Source organism: Myotis davidii, unplaced genomic scaffold, assembly GCF_000327345.1.
Source record: "Myotis davidii unplaced genomic scaffold, ASM32734v1 scaffold173, whole genome shotgun sequence".
Classification (NCBI taxonomy): domain Eukaryota; kingdom Metazoa; phylum Chordata; class Mammalia; order Chiroptera; family Vespertilionidae; genus Myotis; species Myotis davidii.
In genome coordinates, this window is record NW_006286303.1 from 1,262,729 (window position 1) to 1,287,740 (window position 25,012).

Consider the following 25,012-nt stretch of genomic DNA (forward strand, 5'->3'; position numbering starts at 1 on the left):
AAAGTTAAATTCTAGTGGCAGGAGTATGGAGGCATATATAGGATACATTTTTGTAGTTACCTAGATGATTTGCATCTATACTAAATTGGTGGTATTGGATGCTCATTTGGAAAAATAAGTTATGAGAGCTTTTTTTGGTGAAATAAAAAGCAGGTCCTGGTGACAGACTGGAGACTTGTGGAAGAGAAGAGACCATATTGATATGGTTTCTATCTTGAGAAATAGGAACACATAGGTCAGAGGGGAAAAATAGCTGGCTTAGGAAGAGAGAGGGATAAATTCACTTTGAAATATTTTTAGTTTGAGTTATTGATGGGACAATCAAGTAGCAATGTCCTGAAAGCACATAGTGACCTGAGACTTAGTCTTATACAAAACGTTAGAGTTGGGGAGAGAGATTTAGGAGTAAATAAGTTGACTAAATGCTGATAAATTTGTAAAGGGCAATGATAGATCCAGATCAAAACAATGTTTATAAATGCTCACAATTTGAGGACTGATTAGTAGAAATATAGAAATTTTCAATAAGGTAGAAAGGTAAGTTTCAGGCTGTTGAATGAAGTGCGAGTTTTAAGAAGAGGTAGTAATAATGAGGAAAGCCCATTGAAGTTAATAGTACAGTAGTATTCCCTTATTTGTGTTTCACTTTCCATGGTTTCAGTTACTTGCAATCAATCTCCATCTGAAAATATAAAAATGGAAAATGTCAAAAATAAATAATTCATAAATTTTAAATTACATGTCATTCTGAATAGTGTGATGAAATCTCATGTCATCCTGCTCTGTACCACATAGGATGTGAATTATCTTTCTGTCCAGCATATCCTTTCTGTACATACAGTATAATAAAATATTTTGAGAGAGACCACAGTCACATCCTGCTCTGTACCACATAGGATGTGAATTATCTTTCTGTCCAGCATATCCTTTCTGTACATACAGTATAATAAAATATTTTGAGAGAGACCACAGTCACATAACTATAATAAAAAGTATATTGTAATGACAGGTATACCTTGAAGATATTACCAGTTAAGTTCCCAGACCACCGCAATAAAGCAAGTCATAATCTTTCTGCTAGTGGTGTGTCTTGCCTTCAATATGTAAAAAATTCAGTATCTGTGAAGTGCAGTAACACAAAGTGAAATAAAATGAGGTATGCCTGTAACTGTTCTTTCATGATTAGTAATTATTACTCTCTTACTGTGCCTAATTTATAAATTAAACTTTATCATGGGTATGTATGTTTGCCAAAATATTAGTACTTATAGGGTTTGATACTATCTGTGGTTTCAGACATCCACTGGGGGTTTTGGAACATATCTCCCTGGAATAAGGGGTGATTACTGTACAAGTATTGGTGATCTTTATGCAAGCAATTCCTATAGAGCAGGGTGGAGAACATCCAGCCTGGGGGCTATTTAAGTAAGGCCCACAATATCATTTGGTCTGGCCCAGCCAGGGCATTTGGGGTGAGTTATTTAAATGTTTGACCAAATATAGCAGGCTAATTTTAGGTTGGCAATTTTGTATGGCCTGTGAATGGTGTTATAAATATTCAGATGGTTCTTGGCAGAAAAAAGGTTTCTCATCCCTGCTATACAAGTTATCAGGAAGAAAACCACCATGCGTGAAGTTAAGGTAAATGAATATGTGTATGGAACTTAAAGCACATAATGAAAAGGAAGGCAATTTCTATGATACTATAAAGAGTAGCATGGCCCTAGCTGGTTTGGCTCAGTGGATAGAGTGTCGGCCTGTGGACTGAAGGGTCCCAGGTTCGATTCTGGTCAAGGGCACATGCCCAAGTTGTTGGCTTGTTCCCTAATGGGGGGCATGCTGGAGGCAGCTGACTGATCAGTGGTTCTCTCTCATCATTGATGTTTCTATCTCTCTCTCCCTCTCCCTACCTCTCTGAAATAAATAAAAATATATTTTAAAAAAAGAGTAGTATGAAAAACTTTTGTTTATCTGAGATGGGAAGACCTAAGCAGATTTACAAATAAACACAAATGACTCAAAGAAGAGAAGGTGTGGATGCTAAAGGAATGAATAAAGGTGTAGTCCTGATCCTAAAGAACACAGGAAAGACTGTTCACAGTAGACATAGAAGCATTAACTTTAAAATGGGAAGCAAAACTGTTCTTTGAAATTAGAGTGAAGAATGAGAAGGAAGGACAGATAAAAATGGGGAAATATGGAGTTGCTTATATCAGAAGATCAGTTTTCTCTGTTAAGGATAGATCATCTATTTTCTGTATTAAGATCATCTCCTATAGTTATTCTACTTTTATGGACTAAATAAAAATGTAATTGAGGACTGTTAGAGAAAATATTGTAAACTTGTACAACTTTTATAATCTTTTCATGTAATATATCACTCATGATAAATCACAAATATATTTTTTCTCCCACTTCAGCAAAAAATCAGTTAGAATTCTGTTGTCATATGCTTCGAGGAACAATAGACCCAAAAGAGCCATCTACCTATGAATATGTGAAATTTATAGGAAATTTCAAATCTTTAAACAGTGGTGAGTTAAAATGCTTTTCTTACAATGTATTTTTAATCTGGTATTGTTTCAAGCGCTCGAAAACATAGATATTTGAATCTAAATCAGTAATAACTAGATTTTACTGGATTAAGTGATAATACATATTTCCTTATTGTTTTAGTATCCACTTCAGCACACAATGGTTTTGAAGGAACTATACAACGCACACACAGACCATCTTATGAAGATAGAGTTTGTTTTGTAGCTACTGTCAGATTAGCTACACCTCAGTTCATCAAGGTATGTTTTGAATTTTATTTCCTAAAGGGGATTTAAATTCATACTTTGCCAAATAGTCTTTATGTAATTTTTTGTTGTTTCTAGAATAACTGAAACTTCCTACAAACATTATAGTGATGACCATTAATCTTGAAATATACATCATCATAATGCTGTATTTTTAAGCACATAATGAGTTATCAAGGTACTCATTAAATTTAGAATTCATTTTGAAAGATATATCCTTTGCAGTTAACCAGCGGTTACATATCACTGTTGTGCATTTGTGCAAAATTTTAAGATGCTTTTTTTGTGTAGTTCATAACCTACATTAAAGGAGAAAGGCCAAACGTGTGTAATTTTAAAGATTATTTTTGAAATTTTCTTTAGAAATATACAAGTGACTTTTTACTTTTTACTTGCATGCAATTTATCTTTTTAGTTTTAAAATTTAATTAAAGAATGTGTTTTTATTTTTTGGACCTCACAAGCAGATGATTAGTAGGGAAGTGGAAGGTGAGGTAATTCAGCCACTAAAAGAACGTGGCTGGAAGTAAACCAGGCTAAGATTTTAAATTTAGGAAGATGCCATATTGTAGGACAAGTACTGAATTAGTAGTTAGAAGATCTTAAACAGTTTTGCTCTTCTTGTTTTGATCTTAGGAAATTATAGCAGTGGTAAATATTTAGTGCTTATTACATATTGTATATTTTATGTGCATTATCTAATTTAATTCTTATAACAACCCTTTAAGGTAGATGCTAGTGTGATCCCCATTTTATGTATAAGGAAACAGGCTTAGGGAAGTTAAGTTATTTGCCCAAAGTCAAAGTTATTAAGTAGTAGAAATGAGATTGATTCTAATTCTTTTTCTCTCAAAGCCCATACTCTTTAATCACTGCATTGTGCTATAGAAGATCATTCAAGGACACAGAGGCAGGTTGGAATACATTGTTGAATATGAGTAGAATCTAGGGCTACTATGTGTGGAGGGGGTAGGGATGTTGGGAGATGATAAAAAAAAAAAAAAGGCCAGAGCTGAAATTTCTTTCTTTTTTTTTTTTTTATTTCTCCATGCTGAAGAGTTTAAACTTTATCCTAACAGAATGAGGAATCATTAAGGTTTTAAGCAGGGAAGTTATATAGTCATATTTGAGTATTAGTGAGGTAATTATAGCCAGAATAGAAGATGGGTTGAAGAACACGTAGAGTTGTTTGAGGAGATGCTGTGGCAATAATATGAACCAATGATGATGAGGGTCTAGTCTAAACTAAGGCACTGAAGATGGATGGGGTTAAATAGATTTTTTTTTTTTTAAGATAGAAGGTGAATTTGAAAGGATTTAGTAGTAAGCATTTAGATGTTAAAAGGTGATGATATAGAAAATTGTTTTAACTGGATATGAAGAATAAGGCAGTTTGTTCATTTTAGGAAATACTGAGTTTGTGATGTGTGGGGACATCTACACAGAAATATGGCACTGAAGTTCAGGAGAGAGATCTTGAATTCAGAATTAGGATTTATAGGCATGTGAGTGAATGGAGAAACGTGTAGAGTAAGAAGTACTCCTCTAGAAGCCTGCATTTATTTATTGCCATATTCTTTAGTATTAGAAAATTAAAATGTGTTAAAAAAATTGCTAGAAAAGTTGTCTAATAAGGACTTTTGTGGCTAACAATATTTAGGATTCTTCAAAAGGCAGAAAAGTATTTCTGAATTTTAATTATTAATTTATTTGTAGGAAATGTGCACTGTTGAAGAACCCAATGAAGAATTTACATCTAGACATAGTTTAGAATGGAAATTTCTATTTCTAGATCACAGGTAACTCCATTTTTAAATTTTATAAAAAGGGAACAGTCATATAATTGTTTAAATTAGTGGATTTCCAAAACAAACTTTTTCTAATTTGGATGATCAAGCTCGTTATCCATTTTTTCAAATATATAAACGTTCCCTTAAAATTGATTTTTAGTTGGAATATTCCTCATTATGGAAAAAGTTATAATATTGCTTTATATGTAATTTAGGGCACCACCCATAATAGGATATTTGCCATTTGAAGTTCTGGGAACATCAGGCTATGATTACTATCATGTGGATGACCTAGAAAATTTGGCAAAATGTCATGAACACTGTAAGTAGACTTTAATCTTTCTGGTGGTGATAAGTGTTTTTAATCATATAAGTAACTATTGTATTAATAGAAGTTGGTAAAATACAGACATATAAACATTTTTGTATTTTTGAAATATAACCAATCCAATAGGAATAATAGGTCAAGTTTAAATTAAATTTGTTCCTATTTACATATTTCAGTCTGTAATAGTAAGTACAGTTTTATAAAATGATGTCTAATAAACCTTGTTCTGAAGTATATAAGTGCTATATCTGGAGTAAGAAGTAGATTCCTTTGAAAATTGAAATAGTATGTCAAAATATTAGGACACTATATCATAAATTTTGACTTATAAATCTACCCAGGAGGTAGGTATACATCTAAAGATTCTTTCAGAAAGTTCAGTAGGATTTGGGGAGGAGGATACCCAGGAGGTAGGTATACATCTAAAGATTCTTTCAGAAAGTTCAGTAGGATTTGGGGAGGAGGATAATATAATTGAAAAATTATAGGTCAATTCCCTGATGAACATAGATGCTAAAATCCTCAACAAAATATTAGCAAACTGGATTCAGCAATACACTGAGAAGATCATACACCATTAAGTGGGATTAATTCTGGGGATGCAGGTTGGTACAAGTATCTCCAAATCAATAAATGTGATATACCACATAAAAAGCTGAAGGATGAAAACCACACGATCATATCAATAGATGGAAAAAAGTCATTTTTTGAAATCCAGCACCCATTTATTATTATTTAAAATATCTTTTTTTTAGTTTCAGAGAGGAAGGGAGAGGGAGACAAAGATAGAAACATCAATGATGAGAGAGAATCATTGATTGGCTGCCTCCTGCATGCCCCTTACTGAGCATGTTCCCTTGACTGGAATCAAACCCAGGACCTTCAGTCCACAGGCTGACGCTCTATCCACTGAGCAGAAAAGGCTAGAGCCCATTTTTTATTTAAAAGCTCAGCAAAGTGGGAGTAGAGGAAACGTATCTCAACGTAATAAAGGTCACATAAGACAAATCCACAGCCGCCAACGTGCCCACTGGGAAAAACTACAAATATTTACTTTAAAATCAGGAATAAGCTATGTCTACTTTCATTACTCTTATTTAACAGAGAATTGGAAATCTTAGCCACAGCAATCAGACAAGAAGAAGAAAAAAGGCATCTAAATTGGAAAGGAAGAAATGAAACTGTCACCAGATGACATGATACTGTCATATACAGAACCCTAAAGTAGATTTCACACACAAAAATTAACTAGAACCAGTAAAGAAGCATGATATAAAATAAATATCCAGAAATCGATTGCATTTCTATACACCAATACTGAACTATTAGAAAGAGAAACTAAGAAAATGATCCCATTCACAGTTGCTTTAAAAAAAAATGCCTAGGAATAAATTTAATGGAAGTAAGAGACCTGTACTAGGAAAATTATGACATTGAAGAAAGAAATTGAAGAAGACACAAATAAGTGGAAGCATATGTCATCCTTTTCAAAGATAGAAAGAATTAACATCATTAAAATGTCCATACAACCGAAAGCAATCTATAGATTCAGTGCAATTCCTATCAATATACTAATGGTATATTTCACAGAATTAGAACAAATATTCCAAAAATGTATGTGGAGCAACAGAAGACCCAGGATAGCCACAGTAATCTTGAGAAAGAAGAACAAAGTTGGAAAAATCATGGTACCTGGTACCAAACTAATATACTATAAGGCCATAGCAATCAAAACAGCATGGTACTAGCATAAATTAATGGAACAGAATAGAGGACCCAGAAATAAACCCACACTTTCACACTCAATATTTGACCAAGGAGGCAAAAACACAAGGAACTAAAGATAGTCTATTCCATAATTGTTGGGAAAATTGGACAGATAGTATGCAAAAAGATGAAACTAGACCATTTTCTTACACTGTGCACAAGCATAAACTCAAAATGGGTTAAAGACTTATAAATGTTAGGCTCAAAACCATAAAAATCATAGAATAAAACATAAGCAGTAAAATTTTGGACATTTCTCATAGCAGTATTTTTTTAAATATATATCTCCTTGGGCAAAGAAAAAATAAACAAATGGGAATACATAAAACTAAAATGTTTTTGCACAAAGGGAACCATCTACTAAATGAAAAGATAACCCACTGAGAACATATTTGCCAATGACTCATGTGATAAGGGGTAAATATCCAAAATTTATAAAGAACTTACAAAACTCAACACCAAAAAGACAATCCAGTTTGAAAAATGGGCAAAGGACAGGAATGGACACTTCTCAAAAGAGGATGTAAAGATGGCCAATAGATATATGAAAAAATCATCAGAAAAATGTAAATTAAAACCACAATGAGATATTACCTTACACTGTCAGAATGGCTATCATCAATAAATCAATCAGCAAACAAGTTTTGGCAAGAATGTGGAGAAAAGGGAACCCTTGTGCACTGTTGGTGGGAATGCAGATTGGTGTAGTCACTGCGGAAAACAGTATCGAGTTTCCTCAAAAAATTAAAAATGGAACTGCCTTACGACCCAGTGATTTCACTTCTGGGAATATATCTGCAGAAACACAAAACACTATTTGGAAAGTATATATGCACCCCTATGTTCATTACAGTGTATTTACAATAGCTAAGATTTGGAAGCAGCCCAAGTTCTCATCAATAGAGTGGATAAAAACACCATGGTACATTTACACAATGGAATACTACCTGGCTGTAAAAAGAAAGGAAAGGTTACTCTTTGCAACAGCATGGATGGACTTGAGAGCATTATGCTAAATGAAATAAGCCAATCAGAGAAAGACAAGTACCATATGATTTCACTCAAATGTAGAATCTAACGAACATAATAAATTAACAAAATAGAAACAGACTCACAGAGACCAGACTGACAGCTGTCAGAGGGAGCTAGGTTGGAGGGGCAGGTTGAAGGGATTAATTTTTTAAAAAAAGAAGACTAATAGACACAGATAGCAGAGTGGTAATTGCCAGAGGGAAAGGAGGGTGGGAGGTGGGGGGGGGGATGTAGAAGAGGGTATAGGGAGGATAAATGGTGATATACACCTGAGAACTATATAACTTTGTTAGCCATATTACCCTAATACATTCCATAAAAAAGAAAACCATTAAAAATAACAACACCAGAAAGTAGCATTGAACACAGGAAGCTAGAATGCTAATATTTTCTTAAAAATATGATAACAGTTCATGAATACAACTTCCTCTGTGAATGTTGTGTAAGTTCTGTTGATTGACAAACTGGGTGGAACACCTTGCGAGTTCCATTTAAAGTAATAGGTTTTCATTACATCTGAAATCATAAACATTCCATAATAGTAGGAGTTTAAAAAAAAAAACTGTGGTACATTTACACAATGGAATACTACTTGGCTGCAGAAAAAAAAACAAAAACAAGAAAATCTTACCTTCTGCTAGAGCATGGATGGTCCTGAAGAATATTATGCTAGTGAAATAAATCAGTCAGAGAGAGACAAGTACCATATGATTTCATTTATATGTGGACTCTAATGAACAAAATAAACAAAATAGAGACAGGCTCATGTTACAGAGAATAGACTGACAGCTGTCAAAGAGGGAGGGTGTTGGGGAACTGAGTGAAAAAGGTGAAGGGATTAAGCAAAAAAACAAAAGAAAAAAAACACGCAAATAAAACCCCCTCATAGACACAGACATCAGTACCGTGATTACCGGAGGTCAAGGGGGATAGGAGAAGGTAGAAGAGGCAGAGGGATAATAAATGGTGATGAAAGGATATTTGACTTGGGGTGACAAACACACAGTACAATATACAGGTGATATATTATAGAATTGGACACCTGAAATATATAATTTTATTAACCAATGGCACCCCAATAAATTCAATAAAAATAAAAAGTAAATTATTTTAAAAATTAAACCTATTTAACATAGTTTCCCAAGTTAATTTAACCACAACCTCTCTCCCTTTTTGGCTTAATGTCTATTAAAAAGCTGCAGAACTTACAATCTATGAAGACTATTTTGGGGAATACTGTACTTACCAGTTCAAATAATTAAGTTAATCTGATTTTGGTCTGTTAGGGTTTAGAATTAAATGTTTCAAAGATGCTGCACCTGCCAGAGTACAGGTGTGATTACTTATTGTTATCCTTAATATATCTGGTCAAGAGGAAGTCAGTATGTGAATACTTTATTCTTGAATATTTAGAAGTTTATTGTGTATGAAAAGTATCTAAGATCAGCAGTAATTGGCTCTAAGTTGGACACTGTGGAAGATTAATTGCTTGAGACTTTAAGCTATCTCTATAGAATAGCATTTTATAATTGATATATATGTTATTAAAAAGCCAGGAGAATTGTATATACTGTATAGGTATAAATATAAATGATAGCTTTTGCTAAAAAACAGATTCATAACTTATATGAATCCAAAAATGTTTTCTCTTCTTAGTGATGCAGTATGGGAAAGGCAAATCATGTTATTACAGGTTCCTGACCAAAGGGCAACAGTGGATTTGGCTTCAGACTCATTACTATATCACTTATCACCAGTGGAATTCAAGGCCAGAGTTTATTGTTTGTACTCACACTGTAGTAAGGTAAATTATTTTACAAAATTTCTCAACTATAGTAACATCCATAATGATATTGACAGTGCAGTGTGTATGCATGACTTTTTTTTTAACTTTAAATTCTTTATTAGTTAAGGTATTACAAATGTGTCCTCATTCCCCCCCCCATTAACCCCTATCCTCCTCCCCCCCCCACTCATGCTCTCATCCCCCTGTTGTCCATGTCCATTTTGGCTTATGTGCAAATGCATGACTTTTTAATGAACTACTGAGTGATTTTCTTTATTTTTGATACATGGTTTCAATATATTATTAAATTTACTTACAGACATTATATTGAAAGAGAATGCAGACATTATACACACACACACACACACACACGCACATATATATGCGTGTATATATGTACATATCTACACTAATAAAAGACAAACATGCAAATTGACCATACTTTCACTATGCCTTAAACCATGCCCACCAGCTAATCAGAGAGACTATATGCAAATTAACCCAACCAAGATGGCAGCCAGCAGCCATGGAGCTGAAGCAAGCAGGAGGCTTGGTTACCCCAGCAATGGAGGAAGCCAAGCTTCCCGCCTGCCCTGGAGGGCTGTTTCTCTTTTATTAGATAGGATAGGCCTGGAGCACGGGTGGGGGCCGGCTGGTTTGCCCTGCTGGCCCCCACCCATGAACCAGGCCTCTATCCTATATAATAAAAGGGTAATATGCAAATTGACCCTAACAGCAGAACGAGTGGGAATGACTGGTCACTATGACACACACTGACCACCAGGGGGCAGACACTCAATGCAGGAAATGTCCCCTGGTTGTCAGTGCACTCCCACAGGGGGAGCTCTGGTCAGCCACAAGCCAGACTGATGGCTGCCAGCACAGCGGTGGTGGCAGGAACCTCTCCCCCCTCCTCAGCAGCACTAAGGATGTCCGACTGCAGCTTAGGCCTGCTCCCTACTGGCAAGTGGACATCTCCGAGGGCTGCTGGGCTGCCAGAGGAATGTCTGACTGCCAGCTTGGGCCTGATCCCCCAGGGAGCGGGCCTAAGCCAGCAGGTGGACATCCTCTGTGGGGTCCCAGACTGCAAGAGGGCATAGGCCAGGCTGAGGAGACCCCCCCACCCCGAGTGCACAAATTTTTGTGCACCAGGCCTCTAGTATATATATAATTCTTGACATAAATTTTATGGTTTAGAGCAGAAATTGTAACTATTTTTTTTTGTACCAGAGTCAGTTGTATAAAAGGAAAACTGAGCCCTAGCTTTTTTGGCTCAGAGGATAGAGTGTTAGTCAGTCTGCGGACTGAAGGGTCCCGGGTTCATTTCTGGTCAAGGGAACATGCCAGGGTTGCGGGCTCGATTCCCAGTACGGGCATGCAGGAGGCAGCCAGTCAATGATTCTCTCTCATCATTGATGTTTCTATTTTTTTCTCTCCTCTCCCTTCCTCTCTGAAATCAATAAAAATATATTTTAAAAAAACTGAGTAGACAAGCATACTCTTTTTAAATTTAATATATTTGAATTTTAGAACTGTGCATTTACAAATCGTTTACATTAGATACCTAGAAAAATTCAATTTAGATACCTAGAAAAATGCAATTTTAATTAAGATATTATACATTGTCTTTTAACTGTACATATGTTGTAGGTTTGTGTAGTGCATGAAAAATAGTGTGGAATTAGTAATGAGCAAGTAAGACACATAGCAAACAGTGAATGAGTACACCTGTGTGTTATTTTAAACGAATGATGAAACACTAAAATTATATATTTTTTCATTTGTAGTTATGCAGAAGTTAGGGCTGAAAGACGACGAGAACTTGGCATTGAAGAGTCTCTTCCTGAGATGGCTGCTGACAAAGTATGTATCTTGCAGGTTTTTTGTGTTTTGTTTTTTTAAATTATTTCTTTGCAATGAAAGACAAGATTCACTAATTTATAGGAAAATTATTTTTCAAATATTTTATTTTCTCATTTGTGATAGGGTTAAAAATTTTTACTTTAATATTTTAAAACATCATCTGCTTCTAAAAAAGATTTGAAGGGCCTGCTGTTTAGAGATAATTGGATGAGTGACATGTAAGATCTCACATTTAAACCACCATTTATTAATTGTCTATTATATGTTAGGGTCTGGGTAGGTTCTTTATATGAATTACAAAATACCTTTTACTCCTCAAACATCCTTATGTGGTAGGCAATATCCCCACTTTCAAAATATTGAAACTAAGGCTTTAAGGGTGGGGGAACTCCCCTAAAGACACATGGCTGGCTCCTGGCTGGTGTGGCTCAGTGATTGAGCATATGAACCAGAAGGTTACAGTTAGATTCCTGGTCAGGGCACATGTTTGGGTGGTGTGCTTAATCCCCAGTAGGAGGTATGCAGAAGGCAGCCAATCAGTGATTCTCATCATTGATGTTTCTATCCATCTCTTCCTCTTCCTTCCTTTCTGAAATCAATTAAAAAATATATTTTTTAAAAAGACACATGGCACCTGACTAGCGTGGCTCAGTGGTTGAGCATCAGCTTAATGAACCAGGAGGTCATGGTTCGATTCCCAGTTGGGGCACTTGCCCAGATTGTGGGCTCTATCCCAATGGGGAGCGTGCAGGAGGCAGCTGATAGATGATTCTCTCTCATCATTGATGTATCTATCTCTCCTCTCCCTTCCTCTCTGAAATCAATAAAAACTATATATTTAAAAATATAAAAAGACAGATGGCTGGGAAGTTATGGTCAGAAATTGAACTCTGGTTTCTTTCATTATATCATGTAGAAGTGGAGTGTATTAGTCACCTATGGCTGTGTAACAGAACTTAATGATGTAAAATAATAGTTATTAACTCCTAGTTTCTGTGGTTAAGAGTTCAGGCACAGTTTAGTTGGGGCCTCTGGTTCAGAATTGGTCAGGAGGCTACAGTCAAGTTGTCAGCCCGGGTCTCTTACAAGGTGTAATCAGGTGTGTGGAGGCAATAGTTATCCAACGTTCACCTAGGGCAGAACCTGCCCCAGGCTCGCTTTGATTGTTGGAAGGATCTGATTCCTCATGGGCATTTGGACTGAGTTCTTGATTCCTTGCTGACTGATGGCCAGAAGTCACCCTCAGTTCCATTCCAGGTGGTCCTTTCCATCAGAGCAAGTATGCAAGAAGATCCAGGGAGAGAAAACCAGCAAGATGAAAGTCAAAATCTTTGGTAACCTAATCACAGAAGTAATATCATGTCTCTCTTGCTGTTCTGTACATGAGAAGCAAATCACCAGGTCCAGCCTATACTCAAGGGGAGGGATTATATAAGGGAGTGAATACCACAAGGTAGGAATCATCATGAGGCATGTCAGAAATTGCCTACCACAGGTATTTTCGACTTGCAGAAATAAGTGGAATGAGAAGAGGCAAGAATCTATATAAAAAGTGTGTTAAACAGGCAGTGTGCCAGGGATAGTATGGGTGATATTTTTCAGTCATTCAGTAAACCTTATTAAGTACCTTCTGTGTGCCAGGAAGTACCAGACATGGCTCTAATCAGTGGTTCTCAACCTTCCTAATGCCGCGACCCTTTAATACAGTTCCTCATGTTGTGGTGACCCCCAACCACAAAATTATTTTCGTTTCTACTTCATAACTGTAATTTTGCTACTGTTATGAATCATAATGTAAATATCTGATATGCTATATTTGTTTTCCGATGGTCACGACCCACAGGTTGAGAACCGCTGCATCTAGATGGTAAGAATGCAGCAGTGAATAACACAGACAAGTTCTCTGCTCTCATGGATCCCACATGAAAGAATGTTTTAAAGAAGCTTTGTATATGTAGAGGAAGAATATCCAGTATGTTCTAATAAAAGAAATTTTCTGAGAAAAGTACTTTAAATCTAGGGTTCCTGGAAATGAGGACCATTATAGAAACTAAAGTAATATAGATTGTTCCCCTTTGCTTCTTCATTTTCCCTCATGCCAGTGTCCAATCCTAGTAAATTCAACTAGCCCTACTTCCAAAACATACTCCGTCTGCTTTCTCACCATCATTATTGTTACCACCATGTTCTACTGGGAGTTAGGTCCATTTGAGATATATTTTTGAGAAACTTCAGTGTAGGGTGGTTTTAAAGTCACAAGTCTAAATTTGATAACCAAAGGAATGGATGTAGAGAGAGATAACAACCAAATGCTAAACATTAATGTTTGGGCATGAAATAACCATGAGGTAGGAGTAAAACCAGAAAGCTAAGTTGTCCTAGGAGGTGTAGGGATTACACCTAACATGGAGTAGAGGAAAATGTTGTTGGAGATGAGGAGTTCCTAGAAAGCTGAGAGGCCAGTACAGACTTTTGGATGAATCATCCACATGGATATTGAAATTCTGTAGAAAAGTCAGTGTTGGAGTGAAGAGGAAGATTTTGAGCAATCAAATGCTGAATTTATAAAGATGCTTATAGTACCTTGTCTATAAAGTGCCATCTTTATTCTGATGTTTATTTTTTACACTTTCTTTATTGCTTTAATGTGATAAATACACATAACAAAATTTACCATTTTATCCAGTATTAAGCGTACAGTTCAGTGGCGTTAAGTACATTCACACTGGTGTGCAGTCATCACCACTAGCCACCAATCTTTTTCATCTTCCGAAGCTGAAACTCCATATCCATACTCATTGATTAAACCATGACTCCCCATTCCCTCCTTCTCAAGCCTCTGGCCACCATCAATCTATTTTCTATTAATTTGACTCCCCTTAGGCACCACATACAGGTAGGATCATACAGTAATTGTCCTCATGTGACTGGCTTATTTGACTTGGCATAATGTCCTCAAGGTTTATCCATGTTGTAACATGTGACAGAATTTCCTGAATAACATTTAATTGTGTGTATATGCCACATTTTTGTTATCTACTTGTTCATCATTAGACACTTGGGTTGCATCTATCTTTTGGCTATTGTGAATAATGCACCTACGAACATGGGTGTACAAATATTTGAGCCTCTGCTTTCAATTTTTTTGAGCATATACTCAGAAATGGAATTGTTGGATCATATGGTAATTTTTTGTTTGTTTATTAAAGGTATGTTTTTATTGATTTCAGAGAGAGGAGAGAGAGAGAGAGAGAGAGAGCGAGAGAGAGAGAGAGGAAGAGAGAGAGAGAGAGAAAGAGAGAGAGAGAGAGGAAAGAAACATCAGTGATGGGAGAGAATCATATATTGGCTGCCTCCTGCACCCCCCCTACTGGGGATTGAGCTCACAACCCCTCAGGTGCCCTGACTGGGAATTCAACTGTGATCTCCTGGTTCATGGGTCGACACTCAGCCACTGAGCTATACCAGCTGGGCAGATTATCTTTTTATTTGTTTATTTATTTATTCATTCATTCATTCATTCATTCATTCTCACCCAAGGATATGCTTAGAGGGTGGAAGGGGGGAGGAGAGAGAAACAGACAGACAGAGACATTGATGTGAGAGAGAAACATTGATCAGTTGCCTTCTGTATGCACCCAGGATCAAGCCCAAAACCCTGGTATATGCTCTGACTGGGAATCGAACTGGCAAACTTCAGTGCACAGATGATGCTCCAACCAATTGAGCCACTCCACTGGGCTCTATGTTTAATTTTTAAGCAACCATCTTACTGTTTTTCATAGTAGCTGCATTAGTTTACATTTCCATCAGCAGTGCACAAGAATTCCAATTTCTTCATATTCTCACCAACACTGGTTATTTTCTGTGTCTCTCCCCCGCCCCCAATAATAGCCATTCTGATGGATATGAAGTAATATATTATTGTGGTTTTGATTTGTGTTTCCCGAATGATTGTTGATGTTGAGCATCTTTTCTTTATTGACCATCTCTATATCTTCTTTGGAGAAATGTCTGCAAGATCGTTACTAGTTTTTTAACTGGATTATTTGGGGGTTTTTGCTGTTGAATTATATAGTTTTTTATATGTTCTGGATATTAATTTCTTATCAGGTAAATGACTTGCAAATGTTTTGTCTCATTCCATGGGTTGTCTTTCCACTCTGGTATACTTTTTCTCTGGTGCACTTTTGTTGCTTGTGCATTTAATGTCAAATATAAGAAGTTATTGGCCAATCCAAAGTCATAAAGCTTTGCTCCTTCTGGAAGTTTCATAGTTTTTAGCTCTTATGATTAGGTAGGTCTTTGATCCATTTTGAGTTTTTGCATATGGTATATGATAAGAGTACCACCTTCATTCTTTTGCATCTGTTGTTTCTTTAAATCGAGAATGAAGCCAAAACCATCTGGTTATAAAAAATAAATTTTTATTTTTTTATTTAATACACAAATATCATTGCTTTGTTATGAGTGAAAACTGATTTGGGGGGAGAAGGCTTAGTAAGCAATATTGATAATTTGGGGTCTCTGAACTGAACCACAAGAAAACATTTTTTTACTCTTTCTCCTTAGAGCCAAGATTCTGGGTCTGATAACCGAATAAACACAGTCAGTCTCAAGGAAGCATTGGAAAGGTTTGATCACAGCCCAACCCCTTCTGCTTCCTCCCGTAGTTCAAGAAAATCATCTCACACTGCAGTCTCAGACCCATCCTGTGAGTACTCTAGCTTGAAAGCAGACTTCTTTAAAGAGATTGTTTCTAAATTGTGTTACTAGTATCAGCATTGTCAATCAAATGGTACTTTAAAATAGCTTTTACATTTCAAAATATATTAAACTTTCCAGTGAGTAAGAGGCATATTGCTCACATTTAACAAAGAATTGTTTATGAAGTAACCTAAAAATATATGTGTAGTAATGTTGATGTTGTTGTTTATAATTCCCTCAAAAAGAAAGCAAAACTGTTTATTTCTTTTATTTATTTTACTTGTAAAGCCAGTAAGTATTCTTCAAGTTTGCTTTTTTGAAAGTTTTTAAAGAGTCTTTAGGAAGACTTGCATAATTGTTATTAGTAACCTTTTTTTAAAAGTAATTTTTAATATCTCATGGTATTAAAACTATATAATAGTAAGGAGAAAAGAGGTTGTGGTGAACTGCTCAACATTGCCGGTAGAACATCAGAGGTTAAACAGGATTTCTGAAATCTTAGGGAAAAAATTTTCCCCTACTATAGCTGTTTCTTTTTAAAAAAAGTTATTTTATTGTGGTAAGAACACTTAAAATGAGACCTACCCTGTTAAATTTTTAAGTGTACAGTGTTATTGTTGACTATAGGTACAGTGCTGAAGTGTAAATCTCTAGAGCTTATTCATCATGCTTAACTGTAATTTTATGCTCAGTGATTAGTAACTCCCCACTTTCCCTCTGCCGAGCCCTTGGCAACCACCATTCTCTTTAATTCAACAAATTTGACTATTTTAGATATCTCAGATAATGGAATCATGCACTCCTCATCTTTCTGTCATTGCTTATTTCGCTTAGATTAATGTTTTCAAGGTCTGTAAATAGACATATAGCTTGTTTCAAATTCTTGGCTATTATGAATAATGTTGCAGTGAACATAGGAGTGCTAATATTTTTCAAAATCCTAATTTCAATTATTTTTTATAAATACTCACAAATGGGATTGGTGGATCATATATGGTAGTTCTGTTTTTAATTTTTTTGCGAAACCTCCACCGTGTTTTCCAATTGCTGTACTGTTTTGTATCCCTACTAACAGTGTGCAAGAATTCTAGTTACTTCACATTCTTGCAAACACTTGTCTATTTTGTGTTTTGTTTTTTTAATTAATAGCCATCCTGACTGGTGCGAGGTAATATCTTAATATGGTTTTGATTTGCATTTCTCTCATGATTGTGATGTTGAGCATTTTTTCATATACTGGTTGGTCTTTTGTATGTCTTCTTTAGAGAAATGTTTATTCAATTTCTTGGGCCATTTTTCAGTTGAATTCATTTTTTTACTATTGAGTTGTAGGAGTCATAATCATTATTATATTTGAAGTTTTTCTATTTCAAACCTTTCTTTGTCCTTAAAAAGGAGTAATTAAAAAGAATCATCTTATTGTTATAGATTTCACTTTTATTGAATAATTTAGAAAAGGAACTCAAAAACCTTATTTTTATTCACTGAAGTATGTTTTAAGATTCATTTTTGAAAACTGTATTTTATAAAGTACTAATTCTCTTCTGTTTTTGTTGACTAATCTCAGCAACACCAACAAAGATCCCAACGGATACTAGCACTCCTCCCAGACAGCATTTACCAGCTCATGAAAAGATGGCACAAAGGAGGTCATCATTTAGTATTCAGGTAACTCTTTTGTTAATATTCTTCTGAATAAAGATTTATTAAAAGGGGAAAACAATCATCCAAGTCTTTAGAAACTCATTGGTTCATTTTCCCATTCTATGAAGATTAAAATAGTTCATCTGAGTTTAAATACTAGTGACTTTCATTAAATCTAGTCAGCTATTATTGAGAGCCCATGCAGGGCAATGTGGCAGATGAGTTGGAAGATAGAAACATGAGTAGGGAATAGACATTTTCAATGTAAGTGTGAGGCAAATTGTAATTCAGTTATAAAGATACCATGGTGGTATTTCTGGTGGAAATATTCATGTATGGGAATGATCATCACTCCAGTGTTGTTTTCTATTTTGCTTCTAGTCGATAAATTCCCAGTCTATTGGTCAATCATTAACACAGCCAGTGATGTCTCAAGCCACAAATTTACCAGTTCCACAAGGCATGTCCCAGGTATTTTTGTTTGTTTGTTTCAGTTGAGTGTTTTGAAATAATAAATTGTTTTTAAGTTAGTACAGATTTTAAAAATATTCTTACAGATGCAGTAATCTCAACTGTGGGCATTTAGAATATCGGGATATTTTTTTTTAATATATTTTATTGAGTTTTTACAGAGAGGAAAGGAGAGAGATAGAGAGTTAGAAACATCGATGAGAGAGAAACATCGACCAGCTGCCTCCTGCACACTCCCCACTGGGGATGTGCCCTCAACCAAGGTACATGCCCGTGACCGGAATTGAACCTGGGACCTTTCAGTCCACAAGCCGACGCTCTATCCACTGAGCCAAACCGGTTTCGGCATCTGGGGATATTTTTGATTGTCATTGTTTTGGGGGTACCACTGGTCCTTAGTTTAGTAAGCAAGGACCAGTGTTGCTAATTATCTTTCAAGATTCATGACAGTTTTGTACAACAAAGAATTACCTGCTTAATATGCTATAACACCTCAATTGAGAAACACTGCAGACAGAAATGTGTTACAGATGAAATATAGCTGTTCATTTTGTTCTTCCTATGGATATTGGAAGAATCAAGTAATTTTCATGCATTCATTCATTTGTTCACAAATAGAACATGTATTGAATTTCTTGTATGTATCAGATATTGCAGGTGGTGATAGTACAAAATATGTAATATCTATACTAAAATATTTTTTTACAATGACAAGAACTACAGTTCAATACATAGTCTATATTCAGGACATATAGCCCAATAGGTGTGCATGTTAAATGGATACAGTGCAGCCTGAGAAAGTGAAGGAAAACTTTCTGGAAGAATTTTTGCTTAATCTGAGTCCTGAAGGAGGCCTAAATACAGAAGTTAACAAAACAAAGGAGAAGTATTACAAAAGTGACAAGAAATTCCTTTTTATTATAAATTCCCAGTGTGTAATTTATGATTCCATACTCATTCAGTGCCTCAGGCACATTAAAAAAATTACTGACTGCCCTAACCAGTTTGGCTCAGTGGATAAAGCGTTGGCCTGTGGACTGAAAGGCCCAGGTTCAATTCTGGTCAAGGGCATGTACCTTGGTTGCAGGCACATCCCCAGTAGGAGGTGTGTAGGAGGCAGCTGATCGATGTTTCTCTCTCTCAATGTTCCTAACTCTCTATCCCGCTCCCTTTCTCTCTGTAAAAAAATTAGTAAAATATATTTTAAAAAAAATTACTGACTAGTAGTAAAAATAATCAAAATTTTCTTACTGGTTTGTTTAGCATTAAATATACCTTGACTTAACAGTGTCATAATTTCAAATAATGATAGATAAAAACAGTATTTTTTTAAAAACCTTTGCTTTATATGGCATTTATTTATTTATTTATTAATACTGATATACATATATTGACAATGCATTAAATTTCCTAAACATCATAATTTCGACTTTTAGTAGTGTATGATCATGTAAGGTGTTTATAATAGCATTGTGTTATTAAATATTATATGCAGTTGTCACAGTTTTTAACATCACTGAGTCCTCAAATGCTTTTTATTCTGAAAGTTAACAATTTTTATGTAAAAATTTAGACATACTTCCATTAGTTCATTAATCTCAAGATACTAAATAAGCATTTAACATTTTAAAGGCATATGTTCATGAAGTAAAGAATATCTGCTGTGTCAAAAATGTTAATAAGTGTTCAAATCTCATATGTTTTGTTCATAAAGATACTTTTCCTCTTAGCTCAATGATTTTATTTATTTTGTTTGTTTCTGTTTTCTTATTTGTACTTAATAGAAGTATAAATTTATAAATAAACTTACTTAGGATAAAATATATTTGAATATAACATTTTGAATAATATTTTAAAAAATAAAGGAATGAGATAGTTGAGATACTACATTTGTAGTATTTTCTAACACCATATGTAATCTAATATATGATATGGTCTGGTTATTATCAACTTCAGTAGTTAAGGGTTGTTTTCTACAGAAAAGTAATATTCTGTATCCTCAATGCAAACTTTTGAAGTTGACTAAAAGCTTTTGGGGGGCATTTCTCACTTTTAGATGCAGTTCACTCTTGGAAGACTATTTTAAGACTCAAACAGATTTCCAATAAAATTAAATTCTTCCTGCTCTTATACTGTATCCTGTGCTAAATATTCATGGAAAAAATTAAATGAGTATAATTAAAATAATTAAGTGTAGACTTAAGTAGTGAATCCCCAAATATGGCTCAATTTCAAGCAGTGGTAAATAAAAACTGCTTATCACTCAGATAAACCATAGAGAAATAAGTAAGACTGAAAGCCCTGTTAATAGAATAACTTTTTTTCATTCATGTATATATTCATTAATTCATAATTGCTTAGTCTTTCAAAACTTATGTTTTATACTTAACCCAAGAACAGTTTCAGTTGAAAATATGAGAAAAATATTATGGTTGGTTATCTGTCAGATTTTTGTAAGTTCCTAATGATGTTATTATTAGGAATAATAATAACAAAGAGGATATTCTAGGGATGTCAGAATTTGTTATGAATAACTCTAGGTGCAGGCTACTTTACCATTCTTAAAGGGTAGAAATCAAATTAAGTAATTTGTCCTAACAAGTGATGGATCTACAATATGATCTCAGGTTTTTTAACGTCACTGTGTACTTTTAATCAGTCAAGATGCATTCAGGAGTCAAAAATATGAACAGGGTTATTATAAAACAGTAGAGGCCCTGCACACGGATTTGGCATAGCCTGCGGGGATGGGGCAGAAACTGGCAGTCCAAAGCTGCCTGCTGCTCCTGCCTGCCACTCCTGCTCATCCCTGCCCCACTGTGCCTGCCGCCACTGCCGCTTGGTAGACTCGCTGCCACTCTGCTGTGGTCTCTGAGCTGCAGTGGCCAGCCATGAGCCCTGTGTCTGGCGCTCCCACTGTGGGAGCACACTGACCACCAAGGGGCAGCTCATGTGTTGAGCGTCTGCCCCCTGGTAGTCAGTGCGCATCATAGTGACAAGTCGTTTGGTTGCTTAGGCTTTTATGTATATAGGTTGTTAACTAGTAACAGGGATTAACTACTAAATTCTTAAGACTACAGAGATAACAGATATAGAGAGCAACTCTAACCATAGTGAAAGAAAGAGTACCCAAGGAAAGAACAACTTGGAAGACTTCCTCAACCCCTCCCCTAAACTTCTCTTCTAGGCCAGGCTGAGACTCAGATCCTACTGGGGGAGGTGTGGCTGTAGCCAGTGGATGGTAGAGAAGTTCACTGAGGTGCCACAGACTAGGGCTAGAGAAAAGGAAGCCACCTGCTGGGGTACCAATAAAATTTGCTGGGAAGCTAACCACTTGGATCCTAGTGAGACTTGCTGGAGAACCACCTGCTACTGTGGATGAGACCTAGTAGGAAGCTATCCACTGGCAGAAGAGCAAGAAGGAAGAACACCAGAACCACAAAGATAAGCACCTCCCTTTGTAATATTCTCCAGCACCATAAACTGGTGTCAGTCAGTTTGTGCCTGCTGGCAAAGGAGGATTATTTGTAGAGTCCAGCTCCAGTATGACAAAGACAAGCAAAGATGGCTAAATTAGCTGATAGGCATCCATTGATAACTGGCAAGACATTCTTAGCTCATGATATACTGCTTGCTTTTCTCATTGCACAATTATAAGGAATAAGTAATTCTAAAATACTTTACACTTTCTTCATTCATGGTACTTCAGTTTCAGTTTTCAGCACAATTAGGAGCCATGCAGCATCTGAAAGACCAATTGGAACAACGGACACGAATGATAGAGGCGAATATTCATCGGCAACAAGAAGAACTAAGAAAAATTCAAGAACAACTTCAAATGGTCCATGGTCAAGGGCTACAGGTAAGATATTACTGTATTTGATTTTAACAAAGCATGCCAATCATATTTTAAGTTTTTAGGGAAATAGACTATTTTTAATTAAAAATGACATGCAAGAGAAGCTTCTGGTCAAGATGGCAGAATAGGTCAATGCTGTATTCACCTCCTCCCATGACCACATCAGAATTACAACTAAATTCCAGAACAGCCATCATTGAAAACTACCTGAAGTCTAGCTGAACCAAAGTCCTATAACTAAGAATATATAGAAGAAGCCATGTTGAGATTGGTAGGAGGGGCAGGTATGTGAAAGGGGCTGGTCCTACATCCATGTTTGGTGGTTGAGAATGTGCAGGGATATTTCAGTTGCAGAGATGCCCCTGAGGAGCAAGGGGTCCCAGCTTCATGTCAGGCTCCCCCAATGCAGGGTTTCACTGTTAGGAAGAGAAGTCCCCATAACTTCTGACGGTGAAAACCAGAACAAATTGTGGGTGAGTAAGAGAGAGAGCTGTTGGAGTCCCAGTCCTCCCCTTTACAGTGTCTGCTCACAGGGTGTTTTTCCTTCTGAACTTCAGCACTGAGGCAGCAGCTCAAAAAATGCCAGGGACATACAGGGAGAAACTGAAATGTCTGGCTTTAGGTTAGGGTGAGGACCGGAGGGGCAGCTTTCTCCCAGATAGAAGGGCTGGCAGAAGCCATTGTTTGCTAAGCTCTCCCCCTGCAGGTGCAGGAACACACCATGTCTTGAGCCTCCATCAACCTGGCTATCACTGTTCCCCCTGCCCTGGTGATTCCCTGAGACCCCTTCCACCCAAGCTTTTTCCAGTGGCTTTTCAATATAGATGGCCTGTCTTGGCTCATGCTGCGGACTTTCCTAAAATCTCTCAAAGGTTCACAACCCCAAACAAGCAGCATCTGGTCTCAGCATGCCCCATACTTCTTCTTGCTAAGTAACCACAAGCCCAGCACTAGTGGAAGCTGGCCTCAGTTAGCAGCTTAGCCTCTCAAGCCAAGCACTTCCAAACCCAGCACAAGTCGTAGTCATCTGCAGATCACTTTGTAGCTGATACCAAGCGGCCCTGGGCAGAAGATAGACAGCAGCTAACCTTGGCCTGCACCTACAAAGAGGCTCCAGAACCAACATAACTGGTGGCCACTTCAGTCTACACCAGAGCACCACCCAACCACCTCCACAAATAAGTCAAAGGGCAGACTCACCAGGTACTGGAGCCCTCCTAAAGCAGGTCCTGCACCATAGGGTCAGCTCCTGCATAACAGCTCCTCCACTGTAGTCATGGCCAGTCCTCACAGTCCATTAGCTTGAGGGTTAGTCCTGTCCACCAGCAATCAAGGCTCAACTATAACAGAGGGTACACACAACCCACACATCTGGAGCACTTAGCTCAGGTAATCAGGGAGTGCACCATTGGGCCCCACAAATACCTACTACATAAGGCTCCTCTGCCAAGACCAGGATACGTAGCAGCTCTACCTGATACCTAGAAGCAAACACAAGGAGGCAGCAGAAATGAGGAGACAAAAGAAATGACTCGAATGAAAGAACAGAACAAAGCTCCAGGAAAAGAACTAAACAAAATGGAGACAAGCAGTCTACTAGGTGCAGAGTTTGAAACACTGGTTATAAAAATGCTCAAAGATCACAGAGAGAACTTTGACATAGAGACAGGAAATATAAAAATGGAGATAGAGCCCTGGATGGGTGGCTCAGTTGGAGTGTTGTCCCGTATACCAAAAGGTTGCCAGTTTGATTCTTGATCAGGCCATTTACCTAGGTTGGAATTTGGACCCTAGAAGGGTCGTGTATGGGAGGCAACCGATCGATGCTTCTCTCTTACATCAATATTTCTCTCTCTCTCAGATTAATAAACATATCCTCCAGTGAGGGTTTTTTTTTAAAAAATAGAGATAGAAAACAAGACTGAAATGAAGAATACATTAGAGAGAATCAACAGATTACTAGTATATGAATCAAAGGATCGAGTCAGTGATTTGAAAGATAAGGTAGCAGAAGACATGCAACAGAACAACAAAAAGAAAAAAGAACCTAAAAATATGAGGATAGTTTAAGGGGCTTCTGGGACAACATCAAGTGTCCTAACATTTGCATCGTAGGTGTATCTGAAGGAGAAGAAAGAGAGGAATTGAAAATTAATGAAGAAAATTTCCCTAACCTGATGAAATAGACATACAAGTCCAGGAAGTACAGAGAGTTCAAAAAGATGATCTCAAAGATACCTACACCAAGACATATCATAATTAAAATGCCAAAGGTTAAAGCTGAAGAGAGAATCTTAAAAGTAGCAAGATATAAGCATTTATCTAGAAGGGAGTTCCCATAAGATTATCAAATGATTTTTTTATTTTTTTTATTTTAAAGCTTTTTTTTCTTTTTTTAAACATATATTTTATTGATTTTTTACAGAGAGGAAGGGAGAGGGATAGAGAGTTAGAAACATCGATGAGAGAGAAACATCGATTAGCTGCCTTTTGCACACCCCCTCCTGGGGATGTGCCTGCAACCAAGGTACATGCCCTTGACCGGAATTGAACCTGGAACCCTTGAGTCCCCAGGCTGACGCTCTATCCACTGAGCCAAACCGGCTAGGGCTCAAATGATTTCTTAATCTTTGCAAGTGAGAAGGGGTTGGCACAAAAATGTACAAAGTGATGAAAAAAAACAAGGACCTACAACCACAATTACTCTACTCAGCAAATTTATCATTTAGAATTAAAGCATAAAGAGCTTCTCAGACAAGAGAGAAAGCTAAAGGAGTCTATGTTAAAACATAAAACCAGTACTACACATACACCATGACCAAGTGGGATTTTTACCGGGGAAGCAAGACTGGTAAAATAACCACAAATCAATAAAAGTGATGCATCATATAAACAGACTGAGAGACAAAAACCACATAATCATATCAATGGATGCAGAAAAAGCATTTGACAAAATCCAATACT

The 25,012-nt window shown here is 36.5% G+C and overlaps 1 protein-coding gene across 5 annotated transcripts in view; it reads left to right on the forward strand.

Annotated features, from left to right (window-relative positions):
* The window catches only part of CLOCK (clock circadian regulator), a 153,301-nt gene that overhangs the window by 107,623 nt on the left and 20,666 nt on the right, over positions 1–25,012 (forward strand). For all 5 annotated transcript variants that reach the window (XM_006757797.2, XM_015560091.1, XM_015560092.1 and 2 more), the window contains 10 exons: positions 2,421–2,534; positions 2,677–2,795; positions 4,518–4,600; positions 4,807–4,913; positions 9,375–9,522; positions 11,292–11,367; positions 15,940–16,081; positions 17,642–17,742; positions 18,100–18,189; positions 21,899–22,051. In XM_006757797.2, coding sequence (XP_006757860.1) covers positions 2,421–2,534; positions 2,677–2,795; positions 4,518–4,600; positions 4,807–4,913; positions 9,375–9,522; positions 11,292–11,367; positions 15,940–16,081; positions 17,642–17,742; positions 18,100–18,189; positions 21,899–22,051 — 1,133 coding nt within the window. The remainder of the gene's footprint in view (positions 1–2,420; positions 2,535–2,676; positions 2,796–4,517; positions 4,601–4,806; positions 4,914–9,374; positions 9,523–11,291; positions 11,368–15,939; positions 16,082–17,641; positions 17,743–18,099; positions 18,190–21,898; positions 22,052–25,012) is intronic.